Source organism: Pseudophryne corroboree, chromosome 2 (assembly GCF_028390025.1).
Source record: "Pseudophryne corroboree isolate aPseCor3 chromosome 2, aPseCor3.hap2, whole genome shotgun sequence".
In the NCBI taxonomy this organism is placed as follows: Eukaryota; Metazoa; Chordata; class Amphibia; order Anura; family Myobatrachidae; genus Pseudophryne; species Pseudophryne corroboree.
In genome coordinates this window covers 518,509,008-518,534,700 of record NC_086445.1, presented here as the reverse complement: position 1 = coordinate 518,534,700, position 25,693 = coordinate 518,509,008, and the positions used below count along the sequence as shown (strand labels likewise).

Sequence of the window (25,693 nt, the reverse complement as noted above, 5' to 3'; positions counted from 1 at the left end):
TAGATATATTATTACACTCTTGGCACTTTATATACATGCATGTATGTGGTGATAACATATTTCACTTTTGTTACAGATGACGGGTTGCTGGGACAACTGGGGGAGTGAGCTTATGGAGCCGGAGTCGGGGAAATCCTGGAAGTCCCGCATGCACTGCCGGAGGACTACACTTGGGGGAGAATGTAATAGGGTGTGAGAATTAGATAGTGAGAGTAGCAATCATTTACATGGCCAAACCAGGTTGATTATGCCATATAAATGATTGGCAATTTAAAGAAACAGGAGAACTCTCACAAAATCTCTCCGTTCCTGATTCTCCCACCCTATTACATTCCCCACCACCCGGTGTTGTTATATAAGGTAGGATTTTATTATTTACTATTTGTGTGTTGTCTGAAGATGGGTAATAAAATCCAAAATGTTGTAAATGGCGTGATGTGAAAATTATCTTTTTATATTGGAGCTTAGACTGTTGAGCCCCGCACTTGGGAGGTGCATTGGTGTTTTGGTAGAGTGAACCCCAGTAGCTGATCACATTATCTATCTATCTATCTATCTATCTATCTATCTATCTATCTATCTATCTATCGATCAAGCAATCCTGTATATTTTATATATAACGTAGCTAGTAATTAACTAATTTAGTTCAAAACAAAACATGGCACTACAGGACTAAATGCTGAAATTTTTAAATCCAATTAATCACATTATATTATCCATAGCCAATAGGCATAAATCAGTCATGCTAGAAAACATGTCAACACATGTCAATGGTACATATCAAGGCAAAACTGCTAGCACATGCAAAACGTCTATGCAGCATTTCGGGACCACAGTGGGACCCTTCCTCGGGACAAGCAGGTGCCCAGTATACACCGTAAGAGAGACATGACTCTCCTATGATGTGTATACTGGCCACCTGCATGACCATTGACATGTGTTGACATGTTTTCTAGCATAACGGATTTATGCTAGCTGCCCATGCCATGCTGCGGGCTCATTCTCACTCTATGCGTGGACACCCACAAGTGGGAATAGCCCTTGGCCCCCTGTCGGCATTCTGGTAGCCGGGATCCTAGCGTCGGTATTCTGACCACCGGGATCATAACTACATCCCATATATAGATATATTACTATTTAGTAAAACATGCGGCAGGAGTTTGAAATATTTCAAAACTATTATTGTGCTATTTATATGAAACGTAAAGGTCTGTCATAGCAAAGTTGTACTACTGGTTATGTGATGTTAGACCCAGCTGGAGAGGTATGAGATTGCTTGGCAGGACCTGCTACATTAAGGCAATTAATGGGTCCTGCTGCTGCATCTCTCCCCTCAAGTCCTAGTGGATAATACAGAAAATGTAAAGGGCCCTATACACTGGCAGATAACACTGCACGATAAGAATGAGAACTCGTTCATATCGTGCAGTGTGTAGGCACCAACGATGAACGATGCGCGTCCCTGCGCTCGTTCATCGTTGGTGCCCCCTCGCTTATGCATGCAGGCCAATATGGATGAGATTGGCCATATTAGCATGCATTGCTATGGCACCAGGTGATGAGGGAGTGAAGAAACTCCACTCCCCCTTCACGTCCCCCCGCTGCCGGGGTCTCCTGCCTGCCGCATCGGCGGTCGGAAGCTTAGTGGTGGGTCACCCAGTCTGTAAGGCCCTTAAGTGTAGGAGAATATGTAAAAGGGCCAAAGGTACAAACCCTGCCAGTGCATTTCTTAGGAATATATATATAGATGTATAGTAACATTTAGCTTTACTCTATCTATCTATATTTATATATATATATATATATATATATATATATACTCCACAAACACTCTCCTCCTGCGCTAATTGGTTTCAAAATAGGCGATTAGGTATAGCTATCTCTAGGATGGGCTGCCTGGTTCCTCTGAGTTCCTTGTTAGGGGGAACTGAGCAAAGAAAATAGAGTATAGAAATAGAGGAAAAATGGCGCCCCAGGGGTTTAAAAATACCCTTATACAAACAGGGCTGGACTGGCCCACAGGGGTACAGGGGAAACCACCGGTGGGCCCCACTGCCAGGAGGTCCACCTCCTCCTCTAGGGATCAGGTTCCAGACTATGCACTTGAATTGTACATTATACATATTATCTACAGTGCATTGCAGTTATTAATCTGGTACATTATCATGCATGCACTAGCAGTATTTACTATATATATTTATCATGGGCCCATACCATGGTTAGACAAGCCTCTGTGGCAGCTGGCCACACCCCTAAGCATGGGCCTCTACCACTGCATTCTCCCGGTGGGCCCTCCATGCCCCAGTCCGACACTGTATACAAAGACTATTGCTTAACAGGATTTGCAATCAATATTTATACAGGTTTTTAAAACACATAACGGACTGTTCTTTTCATAAAAATTCATTAAAACAATTATACAAAAACATGAAGTATATCCATCATTATTACATGTACATTATGATGTAGTTTCTCCTACAGAAATCCATCAATGGGATATAGAGGAAAGAAGGCAACCTTTCTGTTGTATCCTTATTCTTCCTCATTAAATATTCGGAGATAACATCAACAAGAAATACAGTAACCCATACTCTAGTCAACCTATATGCCCCTAATACAAACCCACATGTATATATTCAAGAACTTGGGCACATCCTTCAGGGCAGAACAAACCATTCCCTCATCGTAGGGGGTGATTTTAATATGGTAGAAGACCCCTCCTTAGATAAATTGCCTCCAATGCAAAGACCTTCTAACTTCTATGCCCATCTCTACCAATCCTTTAAATTAGACTTAAGCTTGTCAGACCCATGGCGTCTCTTGAACCCTACAGACAAAACTCATACATATCTATCAATGGTCCATGGCTCCCTTTCCCGTATAGACAGGATCCTTATCTCAGATAGTTTACTCAATAATATAGCCCACACAGATATTCATGATATAATGGTGTCGGATCATGCTCCGGTCTCCATCTCCCTGACTCATCCTCTCCTGCACCCCCGTAGCCGTATATGGAGATTCCCCCATTACTTAGCACAGTCAGACGATTTTAAGGCCTACTTGATTGGTCATTGGACTAACTATGTCGATGACAACCTTGAACACTGGGATGACCCTATCCTTTTCTGGAGTGCTTCTAAGGCGGTTATGAGGGGCCACATAATCAATTACGTCTCACAGAAAAACAGACACTCTAGAAAAGAATATGAAGCACTTAAGGCTGAAATGCAAACCTCCTTTGTTCAATACACAAATGCACCTTCAGACGATACTAAACACTCATACAGACAGGCACGTCAACTACTGGAGACTTATCTCGCCACCAAGGCAAAACAATCAATTGACTTTACACGAAATAAATATTACCGCTGGGGTAACAGAGCAGGGAAACTTTTAGCAACAATGTCCAAGCCATTTAGGAAACGCCAGGTTATTACTACTTTGAAACATCCCGTGACGGGAACTTTATTAACGAAGTCTTCAGATATAATAACACAATTCCGCCATTATTTTGTAAATGCATTCCGTTCAACCCCAATTAATTTGGCTGACCAGACAACTATCCTCTCAGACTCAGTGCTGCCAAAATTGACGTCTGATCAGAGAGAAGCACTAACTGGCCCAATAACTATAGATGAAATCAATAAAACAATAACTACCCTTCCTCACGGAAAGTCTCCGGGACCTGATGGTCTGTCGGGCGATTATTACCGAATCTTACAAGCACACATTGCCCCGACCTTGTTAGAACTATTTAAGTCTATTCATGAAAAGGGAACTCCCTACTCATCTTTCAATGATGCTTTCATGACCCTGCTCCCTAAGCCAGACAAGGATCTGAGTCTATTGACGTCTTACAGACCTATAAGTCTGTTAAATGTTGATTACAAATTGGTGGCCAAAATCATGGCAACGCGTCTCCAGACTATACTACCATCAATCCTTTCGGACCATCAATTGGGATTTATACAGGGACGCCATGCAGTTAGGGCCATTAGAACAGCCATAGCGGCTGTTGTGGCGGCTCAGCGCCCGACATCCACTCAAAATATAGTAGTCAGCCTAGACATTCATAGGGCCTTTGACTCTATTCTCTGGCCGCATCTTTATACTATATTAGAAAAAAGGGGCTTTGATGATAGCTTTGTAAATTTCATAAAATATATCTACCACGATCCAAATACTTCCCTACTGGTTAACGGCCTTTTAAGCCCAAACTTTACACTAGAAAGAGGCACCCGTCAAGGTTGCCCTCTATCACCCCTCCTCTTCAATATAGCACTAGATCCCTTATTACGCACTCTACAACAATGGCATACCTTTCAGGGTATTAGAGTTGGGTGCAGGGAAATAAAGATATCCGCATTCGCAGATGATATTTTGCTATACGTTTCCAACCCGGAACACTCCCTAGATCAAATACTACACACAATTAATTTATATGGTTCCATATCCGGTCTGCAACTTAATATGGACAAATCAGTGGCTATGCTCCTTGGGGGCACACTAACTCAACCTCGTTGGGCCTCCCATTTGTCTTTGCAATGGGCCAGAACATCTATCCCTTACTTGGGAATAATTCTGCCCAGAAATCCGGTCAATCTATACCAATTTAACATTAAAAAGGTAATACATACTCTTATGGAAGATACGAGACGTTGGGAACGTCTGCCACTCTCTTACCTGGGGCGAGCAGATCTCTTAAAAATGGTAGCAATACCTAGAATATTATACCCACTACAAAACCTTCCAATACTTTTGACCAAAGCAGATATGGTTCACTTGAACGCCTTGATTAGGAAGTTCATATGGAAGGGAGGACGCGCACGCATAGCCCTACGGAAGTTATATCAACCAAAAACGAATGGCGGCATCAACTTCCCTGATGTCACTGGGTATAATCACTCAGCTATCTTGCGACATTTAAGAGACTGGTTACAGGGGACATCGATTTAATACTGATGTTCTCTTGGAACAAGAGTTTTTGAGGGGCATTGCATTAATAGGCTTACTACATCAACATGATCAGGAAGTGGAGGAACATATTAAATTAAATCCTTTGCTTTGGACAACGCGGAAGCTCTGGCACATCCTGCGTCACAAAGCTGGACTCAATGGTTTCTATTCTTTACACTTGCCCCTGGTCAAGAATCCTCAATTCCTAGACGGCATGGCTGCTCATCCCTTCACCCTATGGAGACACGCAGGAGTGGAGAATATCGGGTCTCTAGTGTCGGGGGAGAAACGCCCTCTCACTTTCACAGAATTATCCACTAAATATGCCATGGTTAGGCCATATCCTCTGGCCTTCCTACAGACACGCTTTTATGTAAGCCACGTCCTACAGCATTTCTCAGACAAAGACTGGGATAACCCCCTAGACGCCCTCTTGAAAAATGCAGTCCCGCAACGTAGAGCTATCTCGATCCACTATACCTTTCTTAGAGATATTATGGATCATACCAAAGTGTCGGGAGGAGTGTCGGGGTGGCTGTCCCACTTCCCCGAACTTACAATCTTAGATTTGGAAAAGACCCTCCTATATTCCCGCAGAACTCTTCCATCTAGTATGTATACTGAGCTATTCTTAAACATATTCCATAATGCATATCTTTCCCCGCTACGCCGATTTCATATAGGTACCTCCACGACTCATAACTGTCCGAGGTGTCATCAGGAGATGGCAGACAATTACCATTGCTTATGGGCTTGCCCTATTGTAAAATATTTCTGGCATTTAATACGCAGATATGCTGAATTGAAACTGACAAATTATGTCCCATTTACCACGGAGTGGGCAATTTTCGGAATGGTTAACCCTATGCATCGAATAACCCCGGGTAGTAAGAAATTACTACTAGCCATAAGCGCAGCGGGTAAAAAAACCATATTACAAAGTTGGCTAGATAATTCACCCCCTCAGTTACCATTGTTTTTTAATAAACTGTACTTTCTGTTTCGAATGGACTGGGTAGAAACACTCCTGCACAAGGAAAAAGAAGTGGAGCGTTTCTTTTCACTCTGGGAGTCATACATAGACACGCTTCCACTTACCACTAGAAATCAGATTCATTATAGTTTTAAAGACACCACTTGGTATCTTACCAGGCTGATAACCCATGACCCTCCGATAACCTTGGCGTAGGGAATCACCTACTCGTTCATATGGGCTATTATTGAGATTCAGGACTCGCAGTCTTATTAGTGTTTCTGTGTTCAGAATTTAATTTTGAGACATAGCTGTTGACGATTACAAATTTCCTCGACATCTAAAAATGTACACCTTGAACATTTACTGTTATATTCAGATTGACTTATTAACATCATAGATTTTACTATAATGAGAATCTGTGTTAATGTACTAATTCAGCTTAAACCGCATGTTGTTACTAGAAGTATCAAAGCAACATTGTAACTATTGTGGAATGCTTGTATCATCTTTGTTACCTCAATAAAAATATTTAAAAAAAAAAAAAAAGAAATACAGTAACCCAACGCGTTTTGTCTAGGAACTAGACTTCATCAGGGGTGCGTCTTAGATAATAATGTCTATCCAAGAGAGTGATAGGCCTAGATCATTGGCCGAATAGGTTCATACGTGGGCTTCCAAACATCAATGAGGCGTGAAATAAGGGCATAAATTCAGCCTCGTGAATCTGGTAACTCAGATTACGAAGAGCTCAAAAAGGAAGCATTCGTATGAAAAAAGAGGAATCAGCAACTTCATGCACACATGGAGGACCTCAGAAGTCACAATACAGGTGAAAAATGCAGAAATCTGTACAGAGTCCTTATGGTATCCCATGGATATGATACCTTCCAAATAGTGATCAGCAGTGAGCCAGTGATCATGCAATATATATATATATATATATATATATATATATATATATAAACTCTTCCTCTCCCTCCTGCTCTCTGCCCTTCTTCTGTACCATGTCTAATATTTACCCTCCTCCATTTCTGGTCATCTTTATGTGCTTGGTGCGCAAAGTGATAGACAAGGCACAGGTATGCATGCACGATGACATCATTAAAATGAGAGTCCAATTTTATATATATATATATATATATATATATATTTATATATATTTATATATCCATTATTTACTAACATATATATATATATATATATATATATATATATACAGCTAAACCCGGTGCCCTCACATAAATAGTCACATATTAAGCAGGGATGTGCGGTACTCACTGCTGTGTAGGAGATAAAAACTTATAGATCCACTATGGTTATCAATTTTTCAATATTACTGTAGATTTTGTATGGTATTGAAGAAAATCTACATTAAGATTGAAATGTTGATAACCATGGCGGTTCTGTGAGTTTACTTTTTCCTATACAGCCATGAGCGCCACACCATCCCTGCTTAATATATAATAATTCTGTGTTTTTCAGCTTTCTTACACTATAACACTATATATAAATGGTTTTAACTTTTGGTGAAAAGTTTGGAAAAAAGTTTAATAACCAGCATTACTGATAACTTCCTATTAAATGATATGGGGGCCTCAGCAATACAAGACAGCCAGTACAGGGGGCATGCAGCTGGTCTCATGGCCACTGCCATCCCAGTATTCTGTGAGGCAGAATGACAGTTGGTGTGAACTGACCGAGCTGAGCAGCCAGCGATGGAGCACAGTAAAGGAAAGTGGCGACCCCAACCCCAAAAAGCGATGCGAGAAGAGAAGAAAAGCATAAAGAAGAGGCGTGGAGTGAAGAGGAGCGCACAGGAGAGGTGCAAAGAGAAGAGGAGTGGAGAGAAGAGCAGAGACAGGAAGATTGGAGGAGCAAATAGCAGAGATGCTGTACCATCCAGCAGTCCCCAAAATCCCAACGGGGAAGATGTCATCGAGTTCCAGCTCATTACAATCAACGAGCTTGGAGAATATGAGAACCCCCCGATTGGAGCAGGGAACAGGCCGAGTCTCACTGCAGAGAGTCATCTGTACAAAAGGGAGAAACCATCTTCCCATGAGGCTGTGACTGGCAAGAAAAAGAGGAAACGTCAGAGAAAAGAAGGAACAGAACAGAAGAGGGTGAAACACCAAGATGATGAGCATAGAAAGCAGAAAAGGAGACATCTGGATGTGGCCATGGTCCAAGAGAAGGTCAAGGGCAGTGATTTCACTCCTCCATTGGACAAACCAGGTAAGGCGGCATTAATGGTTTTCACAGAAAACTCTTTCTTAATATGGAGAACTTGCCCCACTGCTACTAACTATAGATCAAACTGTAACTGATTGTTAATTTATTTCAGTGTTTCTTTCACATAGAGGGGCAGATGTACTAAGCTTTGAAGGGGATAAAGTACCAACAAATCAGCTCCTGGTTGTCATTTTTCAAAAACAGGCTGTAACATGGCAGTTAGGATCTGATTGGCTGGTACTTTTATCTTTCTCCATGTAACACTCCCCAAGGCTTAGTACATAAGACCCACAGTGTGGTATTGTGGCATCCAGAAATTATATGAGAGATTGAAGTGCATTGTTTGGATTCAATCTGCCAGATAAATGGGCATTAGAGGCCTGTAAGCTTGGAGTGAGCTCCACTACAGTCAGCTATTAAATGTGCTACATAATAGTGCCAAATTCTCATATAGGGCATATTTCATCACATCTAAAATAACAAATTTACTTCTATTGCGGTACTTTCTCAGTGTACCAGTGATGGGGGCTGTTACACTATTGGCTACTTAGCTGCTAGAGGCTCTGCCTGGGATTACCTGTGATCTGCCTTTTATATTAAACGCAGATAATGATCCCTGCTGCTTCCCTGGGGCACGAAAATGACAGTTGGTCGGTTGTTCTGCCTAGCCCCGCCCCCTCCCCCCAGCTGTTACCTGGAACCTGCTTGTGGCCAAGTTATACCAAGCACTACTTAGGGGGGGTATCCATCGTGTCTAATGTTATCACACCTATCGCCCCCAAAATCCACTTACCACACCCTGTGCGCTCCCAAAAACGGAATCCACCCAATAATTCAAGCCGGCAAAAACAGAGATAAGTATAGGAGAAAACCGTGAAATCTGCCTGTACCCTGCAAAAAGCCAAACTAACATAGGAAAACATTATAGAAGTCTGTTAGTTTGGTGTCATTAAATTAAGTCTAATGGCTGTTATATGCATTTGTTTTTTAAAAATGTGAAAAAATGTTAGAAAGCAAGTTGCGTGTGTGTGTATATATATATATATATATAGTGTGTGTGTGTGTGTGTGTGTGTGTGTGTGTGTGTGTGTGTGTGTGTGTGTGTGTGTGTGTGTGTGTGTGTGTGTGTGTGTATAACATGCAGGTCCCCGTGCACCTCACTACTGATTGCTCATCATCATTTTATCACTGAGTTGAAGTCCTAAAAGAATCATTTATAGCATGGGTCTTCAACCTGTGGCCCTCCAGCTGCTGTGAAACTACACATCCCAGCATGCCACAGTTTTGCTATTAAGGTATGCTAAAACTGAGGCAGGGCATGCTGGGATGTGTAGTTCCACAGCAGCTGGAGGGCCGCAGGTTGAAGACCCATGATTTATAGTATATAGTGAAATATAACTTGTATCTCTCAGGTAGATGAAGCAGGCTTTTCCTGTTATACATTGAATGAAAAAACCAGACAGGATATATAACTGCAGAGGATATAATAGTCACCTGTAATAATTAATATATGTCTACACCAAAAAAAAATAATCAGTGAATAATAGTAAGAGACTGTGCTGAGTGACTGAGCTCTGTGTTATAAACACCATAGAGCCCTGTATGCAGAGCTGGATTAAGACTTCGGGGGGGCTGGGGTACTTAAGGCAGGGGGGCCCTCAGGTCTAAAATGAAAAACATAATATTACTAACAGTGGGGAATTCAGTGACAGTTTTTTTACAACTTTATATGCACACACACTGTGTGTGTGTATATATATTATATATATATATATATATATATATATATACGCACATACACGCACACACACAATCCTAGGAAATAAACTGTGGAACTCAGGAGACATTTCTTTTGAAGATAGCATTTCAGAGCTTTGACAAGGGAAGAATGTTGTAGAAATAAAGTGCAGACCCCATGTCCTGGGGGTACTCCAAAGGTGCCACTGGGGTGCTATTATGAGAACTTGGAGATACTTGGGGTCAGGGACAGAATGTCCAGGCCAGGCTGATAAAGTGAGGTGCATGGGGTACAAGTGAGAGCAAGTACATGGGGTACAAGTGACAGCAAGTTCCAGGTTTGTGGTGCCACAAGTCCCAGGATCATATGAAAAGGGAGGCAGCACCAGCATTGAGACTGAGGTTTCCCCTGTCACCCACCCACCAACCCCCCCTTCCCCCCAGGGTCAGGTAAGTACTTACAATGACACAGGTCTCTCAGTGGGCGCTCCGCATCTGTTTTCCCAGTCCCAGCGGCAGAGGCGGGAAGAGAAAGTCCGCAGTCAGGTGGGAGGGAGGACAGTCTGACGCTATGCCAGAAGAGTCACAGGTAAGGATAGCCCCAGTCTGAGGCTGCTTGCAGGTGGAGCGGAGGACGCAGGAGCTGGCAGAACGAAGGGTTCCGTAGGGAGCGGGTGCCTGTTTCCCGCTGTGTCAGATGCTGCTTCCGGGGTCCGCGGGCGGAGGGGGCGTGGCCAATGCAATCGACCTAGCCAATCATGTCGGGCATCATCAGGGCTGTGTGGATGATGCCCGCTGAGCCTGAGAGCGATCTGAACGTACCATTGGACAGCTGAGCTGTCTCTCGGCAGCCCAGCAGAGCTCTGTGACGCCAGCAGCTGTGGGGAGCTCAGCGCTGCGGATCGGATCTGTAACAGAGATCCGATCTGTGGCTGGCGGTGGGGGGCCCTATCAAATTGGGGGGGCCCGGGGTACTTACCCCCGGAGCCCCCCCCCCCTTAATCCGGCTCTGCCTGTATGTATACTACACCCTAATAGTTGTCAGGAATTGGGAGCGTGTTACACGGTTCCGGTATGAATGGTCGACCATGTTAAGGTCAACAGTCCTTAGGTCGACCACTATTGGTCAACATGGACAAATGGTCGACACATGTAAATGGTCGACGCATGACAGGTCAACACATGAAAAGGTCGACATGGATTTTTGAACTGTTTTTGGTGTCATTTTTTCCGTAACATGACCAGGAACCCCAATTAGTGTACCGCATCCCCTTGCATGGCTGCGGGCAAGGTGCCTTGCTCCACTGCCTCTGCATTCGGCACAGGTTACTATTCCCAACCGTAGTCCACGTGGATGGTAAAGTATGGAAAATTTAAAAATCTATTTTTTTTTAAAAAGCCATGCCGACCTTTTCATGTGTTGACCTATCATGTGTCGACCAATTTCATGTGTCAATCATGTGTTCATGTCGAACAATAGTGGTCGACCTAATGGCAGTCGACCTAATGACTGTCGACCATCCAAACGGATACCGTGTTACACATCACAGTGACAATATGTTGCTGTAAGTGACTGAATTGGGGAGTTTTGTTGTTAATGATGTAAAGGTGTCTGTAGCTGCACTAAAACTAAAATACAAATTGTATTTAATAAAATAAAAGAACTAATAACACATGTAAATGTGTGGAAATTATATGTGTGGCACTTTTAGAAAACAAAAATAACTTGGATTTGGTTTAAATATCCTTTACTATGGGCCTTAAAATACAAGATCCCATAGGCCCCGATGCAGCAGCTGAATACTGATTTGTATAATATCCACTGTCTGACTAATCATTTATATAAAGAGTAAATGTATAACCTATTCCTTTATTACCCCAATAGGAGGCAGCGGAGTCTCCTCAGCCGGCCCCGGCTGCAGAACCCCATTATCCATCGGGCGGTTCATTTACCACCAAGAGCTCGGCCGGGGCAGCTACGGAAGAGTAAGATTTGTGTTTTCTGCCTGATTTCTCATGTCACCATTATGATAACTGTATATACACACAGCTATATATAATAACAAGCCCGCCATAGTGACATTGGTTAAACAATAGTCATTTATATAGGTCTGTGTCCAAATCCCATTTGTGTCTGTGTGTAAATGCAGCCTATCTCTCCTGATGTGAATAGTGTTACATGTAAAAAAGGGGTTTAGTGTGATTTACCGACGGACACAATACTGACGGTCATAATCCCGACAGCCATTGACTGACAGTCAAATACCGACACAGTCAAAATACCGACATCCATTATGCCGACATGATGAACATGCCAACATAGTCAGAATATCGACATTTGAAATACCGACATGCCACAATACAGACATTAGTTTTTCTGGGGGGGTTTGTGTCCATGTCGACATAGGTCGACATAGACACCATCTAAGTGTTCTGTGCTCGGCACACTATTATATTCCCCCTCCAGGTCCACTGGGATGGTAGAGTATGAATAAGTCTGTTTTGGGGCAAAAAGTCCTTAAAAAAGCATGTCAGCATTTTGACATGTCGGCATTGCAAATGTCGGTATTCTGACTATGTCAGCATTTTGAACATGTCGGCATAATGAATGTCGGTATTTTGACCATGTTGGTATTTTGACTGTCGTTCAATGGCTGTCGGAATTATGACCGTCAGTATTGTGTCTGTCTGTAAATCAACTGCTGCCTATGGAAAAGGTGGTGTGTGTGAGTGGGGGGGGGGGGGGTATTTTCTGCAGGGAGGATTTGAGCAGATTTGGGGGGTCTGTACTGATATCTCTGCTGATATACCTGTAGGATATACGTTCAGTCACACAATATTATAGGATAATGCAATGTGGAAAATGTTAAATGTTTATATTAATGATGGGGTAGTAGGTTGGACACTGAAGTGACATTGGTGTCTCCCACATGCCTGTCAGTTCTGTATAAGCAGCCACACTGCCTAGTTACAGAGACAGCTACTGGGTAAGGGAAGCGGGCAGCACCTTGATAGTCACTGCACAATACAGTTGGCACATTTACATTTAATTGAATACTCTGGAGAAAAATAATACTTTTTACTATAGCAGAAAAATAAATCCTGTATGTGCATGCTGTGGTAACAATATTCCTGTGCACATAATAAGAAAGTGGGCATCATATACAGCTCCTAGTTACCCACATACTGTCCCAGCTCCAAACATATGGCATTGGGGGACATTCAGACCTGATCGCACACTAGGGGGTAAATTTACTATGATGGGAGTTCTATTTAAGATGGGATGTTGCCCATAGCAACCAATCAAATTCTACTTCTCATTTATTTAGCACCTTCTAGAAGATAATTCCTGGAATCTGATTGGTTGCTATGAGCAACATTCCATCTTAAATAGAACTCCCATCTTAGTAAATTTACCCCTAGGTTTTTCCGCTGCGCTGCGATCAGGTCAGAACTGTGCATGCATATACAACACAATGCGCAGACGCATCGTATAAGTACAAAGCGGATCGTTGCCCAGCGATGGATTGTACAAAGAATCCATTCGCACAGCCGATCGCAAGTAGATTGACAGGAAGAGGGCGTTTGTGGGTGGCAACTGACCGTTTTCTGGGAGTGGTTGGAAAATGCAGGCGTGTCCAAGCGTGTGCAGGGCGGGTGTCTGACGTCAATTCCAGCCCCGGACAGGCTGAAGTGATCGCAGCGGCTGAGTAAGTTCTGGGCTACTCAGACACTGCACAAAACTTTTTTGTACCGCCCGGCTGCACATGTGATCGCACACTTGCAAAGTGAAAATACACTCCCCCATAGGCGGCGACTATCTGCTCGCAGCAGTGCAAAAAGCCCCTAGTGAGCGATCAGGTCTGAATTAGGCCCACTGTCTGGTTACCGTGTTTACCAAATGCCACACTATAGCATACAACTCAACACTGGAGGGGACTGGAACAGGACAGGGGCATTATGTCATATATAGGGTATGTCTGTATCATGGATGGGTGCATGGAAAGCACAAGGCTGCCCTTTATCCCCATCTGGTCTCCTTCATAATGACCTGTCACTATCCTCAGCACCAGTGCCAGGTGTGTGCAGCGCCCATTCACCTCTACTACACAGAACAGCAGTGACCAGACCTCCCCAATTACTCCACAACATGGACAATGCAATGTAATCAAGACTCAAGGGCCCCATACATTAGAATGATATGTCTGAGGCTGAAGTTGGAGGAGATTTCCCTTGAACTCTCCCGGGAGTGGTCCCATATGATTCCAAATTATTTGGTACATTTTGCATGCGATATATCGTATGCGATCCAAGCCATGCCTGCGGGAACCGGCATATCACGAGTGCAGCACTAGCGATCTAGGGGAGCCAATCCGACCCTCACGGGAATGCGCATTGCATCAGATCAGAAACACCTCCAAAATGCCCGATTTCACCCGGTATATCGGCCCGAATGCCCGAAATTGGCTGAAATCAGGCATTATCGTTCTAGTGTATGGGGCCCTTAACATATCTTACTTTATTCATTCCAGGCATTTGTGCTTCCATTCTCTTATCTCCTGACACAGAATGTTCTCATTAGTTACTGTATGACCCATACCTCTTTCCTCCTGCTTCTGTAACGTCTCTCTGTACCGTACAGGTGTTACTGGCATCTGACACTGTCACCAGAAGGCAGCTTGCAGTGAAGGTCATTAAGAAAAGAGTTGTGGTGGAAGAAAATATGATAAGATCTGTGCTGGTGGAGAGAGAGGCACTGCAGGCTGTCAGGACGCCCTTTGTCGTCCGAGGGCTTTTTGCCTTCCAGACTGAGGTAAGTTCATGTATATTTCTACTAACCCTCTTGGTCTTGGTGGGGAATTCAGACTGGATCGCTGCAGCGGCAGCCATCGTAGTCTTAATTTCATTGTGGAGTGCGCACACGCAGGGGGCGCACAGCGTATCCGCACCCCGGGAGCCCAGTGAGATGCTAAAAGCATCTCTGGGCTGCGATCACCTCTGCCCGATTGACAGGCAGAGACGGTCACAGGGCGGGAGGGGCGTGCCAATGGCATTAGAACGCCGTTGGCTGGGCGCGGTCCGGACAATGCAGGTGTGTCCAGGCCGTTACGGGGGAAGCTCGCATCGGCTACGTGAGATCACATGCAGCCGCTGCAACCTGGGACTTTTTTTCTTCCTGGGAATCCTCACGTACTGGAGCAGATGCTATTTCTGGGCATCTTTCCATCTATAATAATAATAATAATACGAAGATGACTTTTATGTAGAAAACAATTTTATGTAGTACTTTTATTATAGTATCATAACTCTACTCTATTACACACTGCATCTGTAATTCAGCAAATTTGATTAACATGACTAAAAAAATCTCACCCTGTATTTTGCGATTGGATTTGATGCAGACAATGCACAACCCACAGGAAATTCAGATATTCTGTCTCTATCCATCTCATCACATAATTTACTCATTAGCCCATTTATTAATTATACCCTATAATTTTAATTTATCGCCGCAAGAAATTGAAGACTGGCGGCATGTATTAAAAATCACTTGCAGCTATAGGGGCTCTGATAGATGCCTGTTCTAGTGATGTGTAATAGTATAGAGATCACTAATACGATCTCTTTACTTTCATGTTGTAGGGACGGACACGCTGCTCTGTATGTGCGGTCTGCTGACTGCACATGTGTGAGTGGGGAGTGTCAGGGAGGGATCCTATAGATCCCTCTCCTAGTACCTTTTGTGGAATATAGCCCATAGGCTACAACGGCTTACCTACTGGGGCCAAGATGGTGTTACCTACCGGGGCCAAGATGGTGTTACCTACCGGGGCCAAGATGGTGTTACCTACTGGGGCCAAGATGGTGTTACCTACTGGGGCCAAGATGGTGTTAGTTACCGGGGCCAAACGATGTCATGCTTTACATTCTGGGACTTGGTAAATTTGGCATTGAAGCAATTGCCACAGAAATCTATGGAGGCGGCTTTTGCAATTGAAAACTGGGAATCACAGTGTGTTATGTGCTGCCTGTAGATGCCAATGATTAGGAACATTAATGTATCATAATATGTCTTCTTACAGGAGCTCCTCTTCCTGGGAATGGAGTATGCCAATGGAGGAGACCTTTATGACCTATTGGAAAGAACTGGTGCCTTGGACCTAAACACGGCAACGTAAGAGCTGAAAGGAGACTGAGTGGATGAGTGTCTGGCCACAGAATACATTCAGGGTTACAGGGATTGGAGGATGGAGTCATTGTATTAGTATAATATATGTAATATGTAAGAGTCAGACACGTAATGATGGATTCTGGATCAGCATTGGCTGAATGACATTCATATGGTGGCCCATACACATCACATTTGTGTCATGGTCATGCATGAAAGCCTCCACTGGTATTGGTGTGTGCCCTAATATCCTCATGTCAGCATTACATCTCTGCACTGACTGGTACAAAGGCCTATTCTGCCTTCTATTGTCAGACACAGCCAGGTGACATCTGAATGTGGGATATCCCATAAGACAGGGGCCCATGTATCAAACAATATTTGCGGCTGTGTCCGTGAAAACACTCATTGTCTGGGGCTAGCCATAAATATTATGTATCCCAGCAATGTAAGAAGGAGGGATCGCAGCAGGTATCTCCCCGAAAGTGGCCGCTGTGTGATCTTAGCTGACCGCTGTGCGATCTTAGCTGACCGCGCATGCGCAGGAGCCCCGGCAGCCATCACAGAACATGGCAGGGATGAGATCCTTTCAGAGCCCTTGTCCCTGCAGGTGCTGATTGATACATCAGCTCGTTGTGATCGCATATTGCAATGTGATCCTGGGAGGTAAGATCCCGCTCAGATCACATTGAATATACGATCTATGATAAATGGCCCCCAGTGTGCTATACCGTCCTGAGCAGTAGGAGAGAGGTGTTATCAGTGTGTTATGTATTTATGTAGTGAGTTGTACATCCCAGTGTCACATGGTACAGGTGTAATTCTGTGTGTAGCCTCTTTCTGAGCCTGTTACCTATGGTTACAGCGGTTTCCTTTCTTTCTCTGCCAGTTTCTATGCAGCGGAGATTGTGTGTGGACTGGAACATCTGCATTCCAAGGGCTACATCCATCGGTAAGTACATCTGTCTTCTCATTGTAGTAGATCATTATTTCCTGTCTCAGTTCTGACGTTATTATATATCTTTGTACACTTGTGTCTTATTTACAATGATGAGTGCAGGAGACTGACCATACACAGATAGGGCCTGATGCTGGGTTGTATGGAAATCACCCTGAGCTGCATGCATGGAAGACGTGTATATTCCCCATATGCAGAGCTGTAGGCGTCTTGCTGTGCGCCCGCCTCCTATATGTATGATTGGTTTACTTCTAGTCACTGCTATCAGTGCACACTTGTACCTACCCTATACCAGGAGTAATAGATACGCCTGGTCACAGCCATATTTACTCTTACACCTAGAATAGCCGCAGTGATACACCCTCACTGAGCTTGGTCTATATGAGACATACCTCCCAACATCGTCAATGTTCAAGTAGGGACACTGCTGCTCGCCAAAGGCACACGCCCATGAAAAGTGGCAGTGGCCTCGTGATAAAGGAGTGTGGCTTTGTGGAAATGCCCACGATCACGAGCCACAAGCCCTTTTCCATCACTATGGGGGCATACCCAGTGCTCTGCGAGCACATGTGCACAGCATCTATTCACTGCTGTGGAACATCAGCTTAATGAGGGACAGGAGCCTACCAACTGCCCCTCCCACCATGGTACACTGCAGCCCACGGGTGGGACTGTCCCATGAAAATCAGGATAGTTGGGAGGTATATATGAGAGTCGCCAGCTACAGCCCACTTGCCCTTTTTCAGTCTAGGTGTAGATGCGATAGGAATGCATAGACTTTTGCAACTTCATTTGCATACTGCATATTCAGCTTTGTTTCAGCTCCATAACCTGTATTTATTCCTCTTAAATTTTACATTTGTTTCCAATAAACCTATGTGCCTAGTGAAATGGTTCTCAAACTGCATGCCATGGCACCCTGGGGTGCCTCAGTACACTTGCATGGGTGCCTTGGATTGGTGTTTCAGGACCAATTCAAATTATTTATGGTCAATGTAATAGACAAAACCAGCGCTGGTGGCTTCAAATCATATGATATGTGGACAAACCGAAGTAGATCTTGTCCCTCACCACATAACAGAACCTGAGGATGACATATAAACAAAATTTACTTCATTTAATATTTCTTTCTAAACTTTTGGCCTAGGGGTGTCGTGAAAAAAAACCCGGATGCTCTAGGGCGCCATGCTTCAAAAAAAGTTTGGGAACCACTGGCCTAGTGTAACTTTTTCCACAGTGCTGTTGTTTTTCTTGTATTATTCTCTTCTGCAACTGCATAAAATAACAAATAGGGAGTGTGTACATAATGTGCCATTTCTCCCCTGGTGGTATTACATCAGTGTATCAGTGTGGCCCGGTGCTGTTTAGTGCTTATATATATACAGTACTTCAAAAAGAACAGCACTCAGGGACAATAATTAGTATGAACAGTGTATTCACCAAACTGATGTTTCAAGGTTTAACGCCTTTTCCTCAGGTTCACAAATATAATTAACTATAGTAATGAATCCTATTGAAACGTTGGTAGTGTTATTGCAGTTGTTCTAGATGCTGTCTTCTGGTTTTTTTTGCATATTCTCTCTCTTTCTATACACATTTCAGTGATGTTAGCTGATTTTATTAGGGGGTCACCATACCACTGCACCCTGCACCCTCCTGCTCATGCCACTTACCTATCAGCGCTGGCCAGGGACAGACTGGCCCACAGGGGTACAGGTGAAATCCATGGTAGCTGGCACAACTACCCCACGGCTGAGGGGCACATTCCCTCCTCTAATGTCAGATTCCAGTCAAATTATACAATGTTACTAAATCATGGTGACTATGTCCCGGCTATCTCACAGCCACAGATCCCACTTTTGCTCCAGAACTGGGGTCTTACTTAAAACAAATGACTTCAATAGATTATAGACATCGACACCCACCTGAAACTTCCCTGCCCGGCCAGTCTGACACTGCATCCTTCACATACTCTCTGATTCATTGCCGTACAGGCACAGTGTCAGAAGTCTCCATCTTTGGTGGGACACCAGAGGATAGACCACCATAAATGTACTGTTTTACTAACGTATTGTTATTGGATTGTGTGAAATTGATTATGGGAAAACCCTTTGAAGTGTTTAATTACATATTGAAAGATGTAATTGTAAGTTATGTCATGTGCTGGTCCATCTCAGCAGCTTGTTTTACTCAGAGAATCTTCCTTTTTACAGAGACATCAAACCAGAGAATATTCTCATCGATGGAGACGGCCATGTTAAGATTGCAGATTTGGGCCTTGCATTAAACAACATGCATGAAGGAGACGTCGCCACTGAATATGCAGGAACAACAGGCTATATTGACCCCGAGGTGAGTTATAAAGGATATTAGTGGCTTTCTCATATATAGGACTAAATGTAATAGCCTCCCGAGTTGACTGAGGGGGTTATTCAGATTTGTTAGCAAATAAAAAAAAACACACTAATAGGCAAAACCATGTTGCACTGCAGGTGGGGCAGATGTAACATGTGCAGAGAGAGTTAGATTTGGGTGGGTTATATTGTTTCTGTGCAGGGTAAATACTGGCTGCTTTATTGTTACACTGCAATCTCGATTTCAGTTTGAACACACCCCACCCAAATCTAACTCTCTCTGCACATGTTACATCTGCCCCACGTGCAGTGCAGCATGGGTTTGCCCATTAGTGGGGGTAATTCCAAGTTGATCGCAGCAGGAAATTTTTTAGCAGTTGGGCAAAACCATGTGCACTGCAGGGGAGGCAGATATAACATGTGCAGAGAGAGTTAGATTTGGGTGTGGTGAGTTCAATCTGCAATCTAAATTGTATTGTAAAAATAAAGCAGCCAGTATTTACACTGCACAGAAACAAAATAACCCACCCAAATCTAACTCTCTCTGCACATGTTATATCTGCTCCCCCTGCAGTGCACATGGTTTTGCCCAACTGCTAAAAAATTTCCTGCTGCGATCAACTTGGAATTACCCCCAGTGTGCTTTTTGGTTTGCTAACAAACCTAAATAAGGCCCTGTGTGCGAGTCTGCCCAATTTTGAAACCAACAATCATTTTAAAGGCAAAACAAGTTTGGTTTTACCATGTAAATGATTGATGCATTAAAAAAAAGGGCAGAATCGCACAAGGGGGGTAATTCAGAGTTGATCGCTGCAGCAAATTTTTTAGCAGTTGGGCAAAACCATGTGCACTGCAGGGGGACCAGATATAACATTTGCAGAGAGAGATAGATTTGGGTGGGTTATTTTGTTTCTGTGCAAGGTAAATACTGGCTGCTTTATTTTTACACTGCAATTTGGATTTCAGATTGAATATACCACACCCAAATCTAACTCTCTCTGCACATGTTATATCTGCCCCCCCCTGCAGTGCACATGGTTTTGCCCAACTGCAAACAGATTTGCTGCTGTCAACTCTGAATTACCCCCATAGTCCAGCAACTCAGAGGCTATTACATTTAGCCAATAATATATTTATCCTAAATAGCAAGTACGCTTGTACAGATAATTATATCTTCCTCAGGGTGACCTAAGCACAAGTAGAAGACCACGTTGTAGTGCAGCATATCTCAGCTATTTAGCTTGCTATTATATACAATAATAAAGCACAAAATGATGCTGCAGTCAGGGGAGGTGTAAGAGAGGAGGGATCCCATGTGCAGACTCTGTGGTATTACGGTACAGTAGCCTCTGGCAATGTGGATCTCTGGGAACATATTGCCCGTGCCCTGTTCCCAGAGACTTTTCTACTGCACATGCGCATATCTCAGGAAAAATGATGCAGTGGGGATTTGTGCTGCGATGCAGCAACGATGCTGGACATCAGAGAGTGCATGATAAACATGGGTGCAGGGTATGAATATGCCAATGGTTGCTGTCTATTTCTTTATTTTTTAATCTATAGATAGACATAGAGAAAGAGAGGCAGAGAGTGTTAGATATCCTAAAACTTTTTGGTTTTCAAGAGACCAGGAAATGATGTTATAACATTTGAGGGCTTATTGGTCAGACCCTTTAGTCCCCGTAGTCACGCGGAAACAGGGCTAAATGCCACAAATGTAAGTAAAAAGGCTATTAAGTCTCTGTGATATCTCCAGCATTCCTATAGGTAATAGCGCACACTGCAGTCCCCCTACAATGTGCGGGAATTTTACGGTTGTGCTATTTATCAAGCTCAGAAAAATAAGAATTTACTCACCGGTAATTCTATTTCTCGTAGTCCGTAGTGGATGCTGGGAACTCCGTAAGGACCATGGGGAATAGCGGGCTCCGAAGGAGGCTGGGCACTCTAGAAAGATTTATGACTACCTGGTGTGCACTGGCTCCTCCCACTATGACCCTCCTCCAAGCCTCAGTTAGGACACTGTGCCCGGACGAGCTGACATAATAAGGAAGGATTTTGAATCCCGGGTAAGACTCATACCAGCCACACCCATCACACCGTACAACTCGTGATACTATATCCAGTTTTACAGCATGAAAACAACAGAGCCTCTCAACAGATGGCTCAACAATAACCCTTTAGTTAACAATAACTATTTACAAGTATTGCAGACAATCCGCACTTGGGATGGGCGCCCAGCATCCACTACGGACTACGAGAAATAGAATTACCGGTGAGTAAATTCTTATTTTCTCTGACGTCCTAGTGGATGCTGGGAACTCCGTAAGGACCATGGGGATTATACCAAAGCTCCCAAACGGGCGGGAGAGTGCGGGTGACTCTGCAGCACCGAATGAGAGAACTCCAGGTCCTCCTCAGCCAGGGTATCAAATTTGTAAAATTTTGCAAACGTGTTTGCCCCTGACCAAGTAGCAGCTCGGCAAAGTTGTAAAGCCGAGACCCCTCGGGCAGCCGCCCAAGATGAGCCCACCTTCCTTGTGGAATGGGCATTTACAGATTTTGGCTGTGGCAGGCCTGCCACAGAATGTGCAAGCTGAATTGTACTACAAATCCAGCGAGCAATAGTCTGCTTAGAAGCAGGAGCACCCAGCTTGTTGGGTGCATACAGGATAAACAGCAAGTCAGATTTTCTGACTCCAGCCTCCTGGAAACATATATTTTCAGGGCCCTGACAACGTCTAGCAACTTGGAGTCCTCCAAATCCCTAGTAGCCGCAGGCACCACAATAGGCTGGTTCAGGTGAAACGCTGACACCACCTTAGGGAGAAACTGGGGACGAGTCCTTAATTCTGCCCTATCCATATGGAAAATCAGATAAGGGCTTTTACATGATAAAGCCGCCAATTCTGACACTCGCCTGGCTGAAGCCAAGGCCAATAACATGACCACTTTCCACGTGAGATATTTCAGATCCACGGTTTTTAGTGGCTCAAACCAATGTGATTTTAAGAAACTCAACACCACGTTGAGATCCCAAGGTGCCACAGGAGGCACAAACGGGGGCTGAATATGCAGCACTCCTTTCACAAATGTCTGAACTTCAGGTACTGAAGCTAGTTCTTTTTGAAAGAAAATCGACAGAGCCGAGATCTGTACTTTAATGGAGCCTAGTTTTAGGCCCATATTCACTCCTGCTTGCAGGAAATGCAGAAATCGACCCAGTTGAAATTCCTCTGTTGGGGCCTTTCCGGCCTCGCACCAAGCAACATATTTCCGCCATATGCGGTGATAATGCTTTGCAGTTACATCTTTCCTGGCTTTAATTAGCGTAGGAATGACTTCCTCCGGAATGCCCTTTTCCTTCAGGATCCGGCGTTCAACCGCCATGCCGTCAAACGCAGCCGCGGTAAGTCTTGGAACAGACAGGGCCCCTGCTGCAGCAGGTCCTGTCTGAGTGGCAGAGGCCATGGGTCCTCTGAGATCATCTCTTGAAGTTCCGGGTACCACGCTCGTCTTGGCCAATCTGGAACCACGAGAATTGTGTTTACTCCTCGCTTTCTTATTATTCTCAATACCTTTGGTATGAGAGGCAGAGGAGGGAACACATAAACCGACTGGTACACCCACGGTGTCACTAGAGCGTCCACAGCTATCGCCTGAGGGTCCCTTGACCTGGCGCAATATCTTTTTAACTTTTTGTTGAGGCGGGACGCCATCATGTCCACCTGTGGTTTTTCCCAATGGTTTACCAGCATCTGGAAGACTTCTGGATGAAGTCCCCACTCTCCCGGGTGGAGGTCGTGTCTGCTGAGGAAGTCTGCTTCCCAGTTGTCCACTCCCGGAATGAACACTGCTGACAGTGCTAGTACATGATTTTCCACCCATCGGAGAATTCTTGTGGCTTCTGCCATTGCCATCCTGCTTCTTGTGCCGCCCTGTCGATTTACATGGGCGACTGCCGTGATGTTGTCTGACTGGATCAGCACCGGCTGGTGTAGGAGCAGGGATTTTGCTTGACTTAGGGCATTGTAAATGGCCCTTAGTTCCAGAATATTTATGTGAAGGGAAGTCTCCTGACTCGACCATAGTCCTTGGAAGTTTCTTCCCCGTGTGACTGCCCCCCAGCCTCGAAGGCTGGCATCCGTGGTCACCAGGACCCAGTCCTGTATGCCGAACCTGCGGCCCTCTAGAAGATGGGCACTCTGCAGCCACCACAGTAGAGACACCCTGGTTCTTGGAGACAGGGTTATTAAGCGATGCATCTGAAGATGCGAACCGGACCATTTGTCCAACAGGTCCCACTGAAAGATTCTGGCATGGAACCTGCCGAAGGGAATTGCTTCGTAAGAAGCTACCATCTTTCCCAGGACCCGCGTGCAGTGATGCACCGATACCTGTTTTGGTTTCAGGAGGTCTCTGACTAGAGATGACAACTCCCTGGCTTTCTCCTCCGGGAGAAACACTTTTTTCTGTACTGTATCCAGAATCATACCCAGGAACAGTAGACGTGTCGTCGGAACCAGCTGTGACTTTGGGATATTCAGAATCCAGCCGTGCTGGTGCAGCACTTCCTGAGATAGTGCTACTCCCACCAACAACTGTTCCTTGGACCTCGCCTTTATTAGGAGATCGTCCAAGTACGGGATAATTAAAACTCCCTTTTTTCGAAGGAGTATCATCATTTCCGCCATAACCTTGGTAAATACCCTCGGTGCCGTGGACAGTCCAAACGGCAGCGTCTGGAATTGGTAATGGCAATCCTGTACCACAAATCTGAGGTACTCCTGGTGAGGATGGTAAATGGGGACATGCAAGTAAGCATCCTTGATGTCCAGGGATACCATGTAATCCCCCTCGTCCAGGCTTGCAATAACCGCCCTGAGCGATTCCATCTTGAACTTGAATTTTTTTATGAATGTGTTCAAGGATTTCAAATTTAGAATGGGTCTCACCGAACCGTCCGGTTTCGGCACCACAAATAGTGTGGAATAGTAACCCCGGCCTTGTTGAAGTAGGGGTACCTTGATTATCACCTGCTGGGAATACAGCTTGTGAATTGCCGCTAGCACCGCCTCCCTGTCTGAGGGAGCAATCGGCAAGGCAGATTTTAGGAAGCGGTGGGGTGGAGACGCCTCGAATTCCAGTTTGTACCCTTGAGATACTATTTGAAGGATCCAGGGATCCACCTGTGAGCGAGCCCACCGATCGCTGAAATTCTTGAGGCGGCCCCCCACCGTACCTGGCTCCGTCTGTGGAGCCCCACCGTCATGCGGCGGACTTGGAAGAAGAAGCGGGGGAGGACTTTTGCTCCTGGGAACCTGCTGTTTGTTGCAGCCTTTTTCCCTACCTCTGCCTCTGGACAGAAAAGACCCACCTTTTCCACGCTTGTTTTTCTGGGTCCGAAAGGACTGAACCTGATAAAACGGCGCCTTCTTAGGCTGTGAGGGGACATGGGGTAAAAATGCTGACTTCCCAGACATCGCTGTGGAAACTAGGTCCGAGAGACCATCCCCAAATAATTCCTCACCCTTATAAGACAAAACTTCCATGTGCCTTTTAGAATCTGCATCTCCTGTCCACTGGCGAGTCCATAAGCCTCTCCTAGCAGAAATGGACAATGCACTTACTTTTGATGCCAGCCGGCAGATTTCCCTCTGTGCATCTCTCATATATAAGACTGAGTCTTTGATATGGTCTATGGTTAACAGGATCGTGTCTCTGTCTAGTGTGTCAATATTTTCTGACAGTTTATCTGACCACGCAGCGGCAGCACTGCACATCCATGCTGACGCAATAGCTGGCCTAAGTATAATGCCTGAGTGTGTGTATACAGACTTCAGGATCGCCTCCTGCTTTCTATCAGCAGGTTCCTTGAGGGCGGCCGTATCCGGAGACGGTAGTGCCACCTTTTTAGACAAACGTGTGAGCGCTTTATCCACCCTAGGGGGTGTTTCCCAACGTGACCTATCCTCTGGCGGGAAAGGGAACGCCATTAGTACCTTCTTAGGAATTACCAATTTTTTATCAGGAAAAGCCCACGCTTCTTCACACACTTCATTTAATTCATCTGATGGGGGAAAAACTACGGGTAGTTTTTTCTCCCCAAACATAATACCCTTTTTAGTGGTACCTGTATTTATATCAGAAATGTGTAACACCTCTTTCATTGCCTCAATCATGCAGTGAATGGCCTTAGTGGGCATCAGGTTAGACTCATCGTCGTCGACACTGGTGTCAGTATCAGTGTCGACATCTGCATCTGCGGTCTGAGGTAGCGGGCGTTTCAGAGCCCCTGATGACCTTTG

At 44.6% G+C, this 25,693-nt stretch overlaps 1 protein-coding gene across 1 annotated transcript in view; it reads left to right on the top strand.

Annotated features, from left to right (window-relative positions):
• Positions 1–7,590: 7,590 nt before the first annotated feature.
• The window catches only part of LOC135033049 (protein kinase C delta type-like), a 32,283-nt gene continuing 14,180 nt past the window's right edge, over positions 7,591–25,693 (top strand). Inside the window, exons 1-6 of the mRNA XM_063954146.1 lie at positions 7,591–8,170; positions 11,790–11,890; positions 14,547–14,717; positions 15,988–16,079; positions 16,963–17,025; positions 19,245–19,383. Coding sequence (XP_063810216.1) covers positions 7,651–8,170; positions 11,790–11,890; positions 14,547–14,717; positions 15,988–16,079; positions 16,963–17,025; positions 19,245–19,383 — 1,086 coding nt within the window. The 5' untranslated portion in view covers positions 7,591–7,650. The remainder of the gene's footprint in view (positions 8,171–11,789; positions 11,891–14,546; positions 14,718–15,987; positions 16,080–16,962; positions 17,026–19,244; positions 19,384–25,693) is intronic.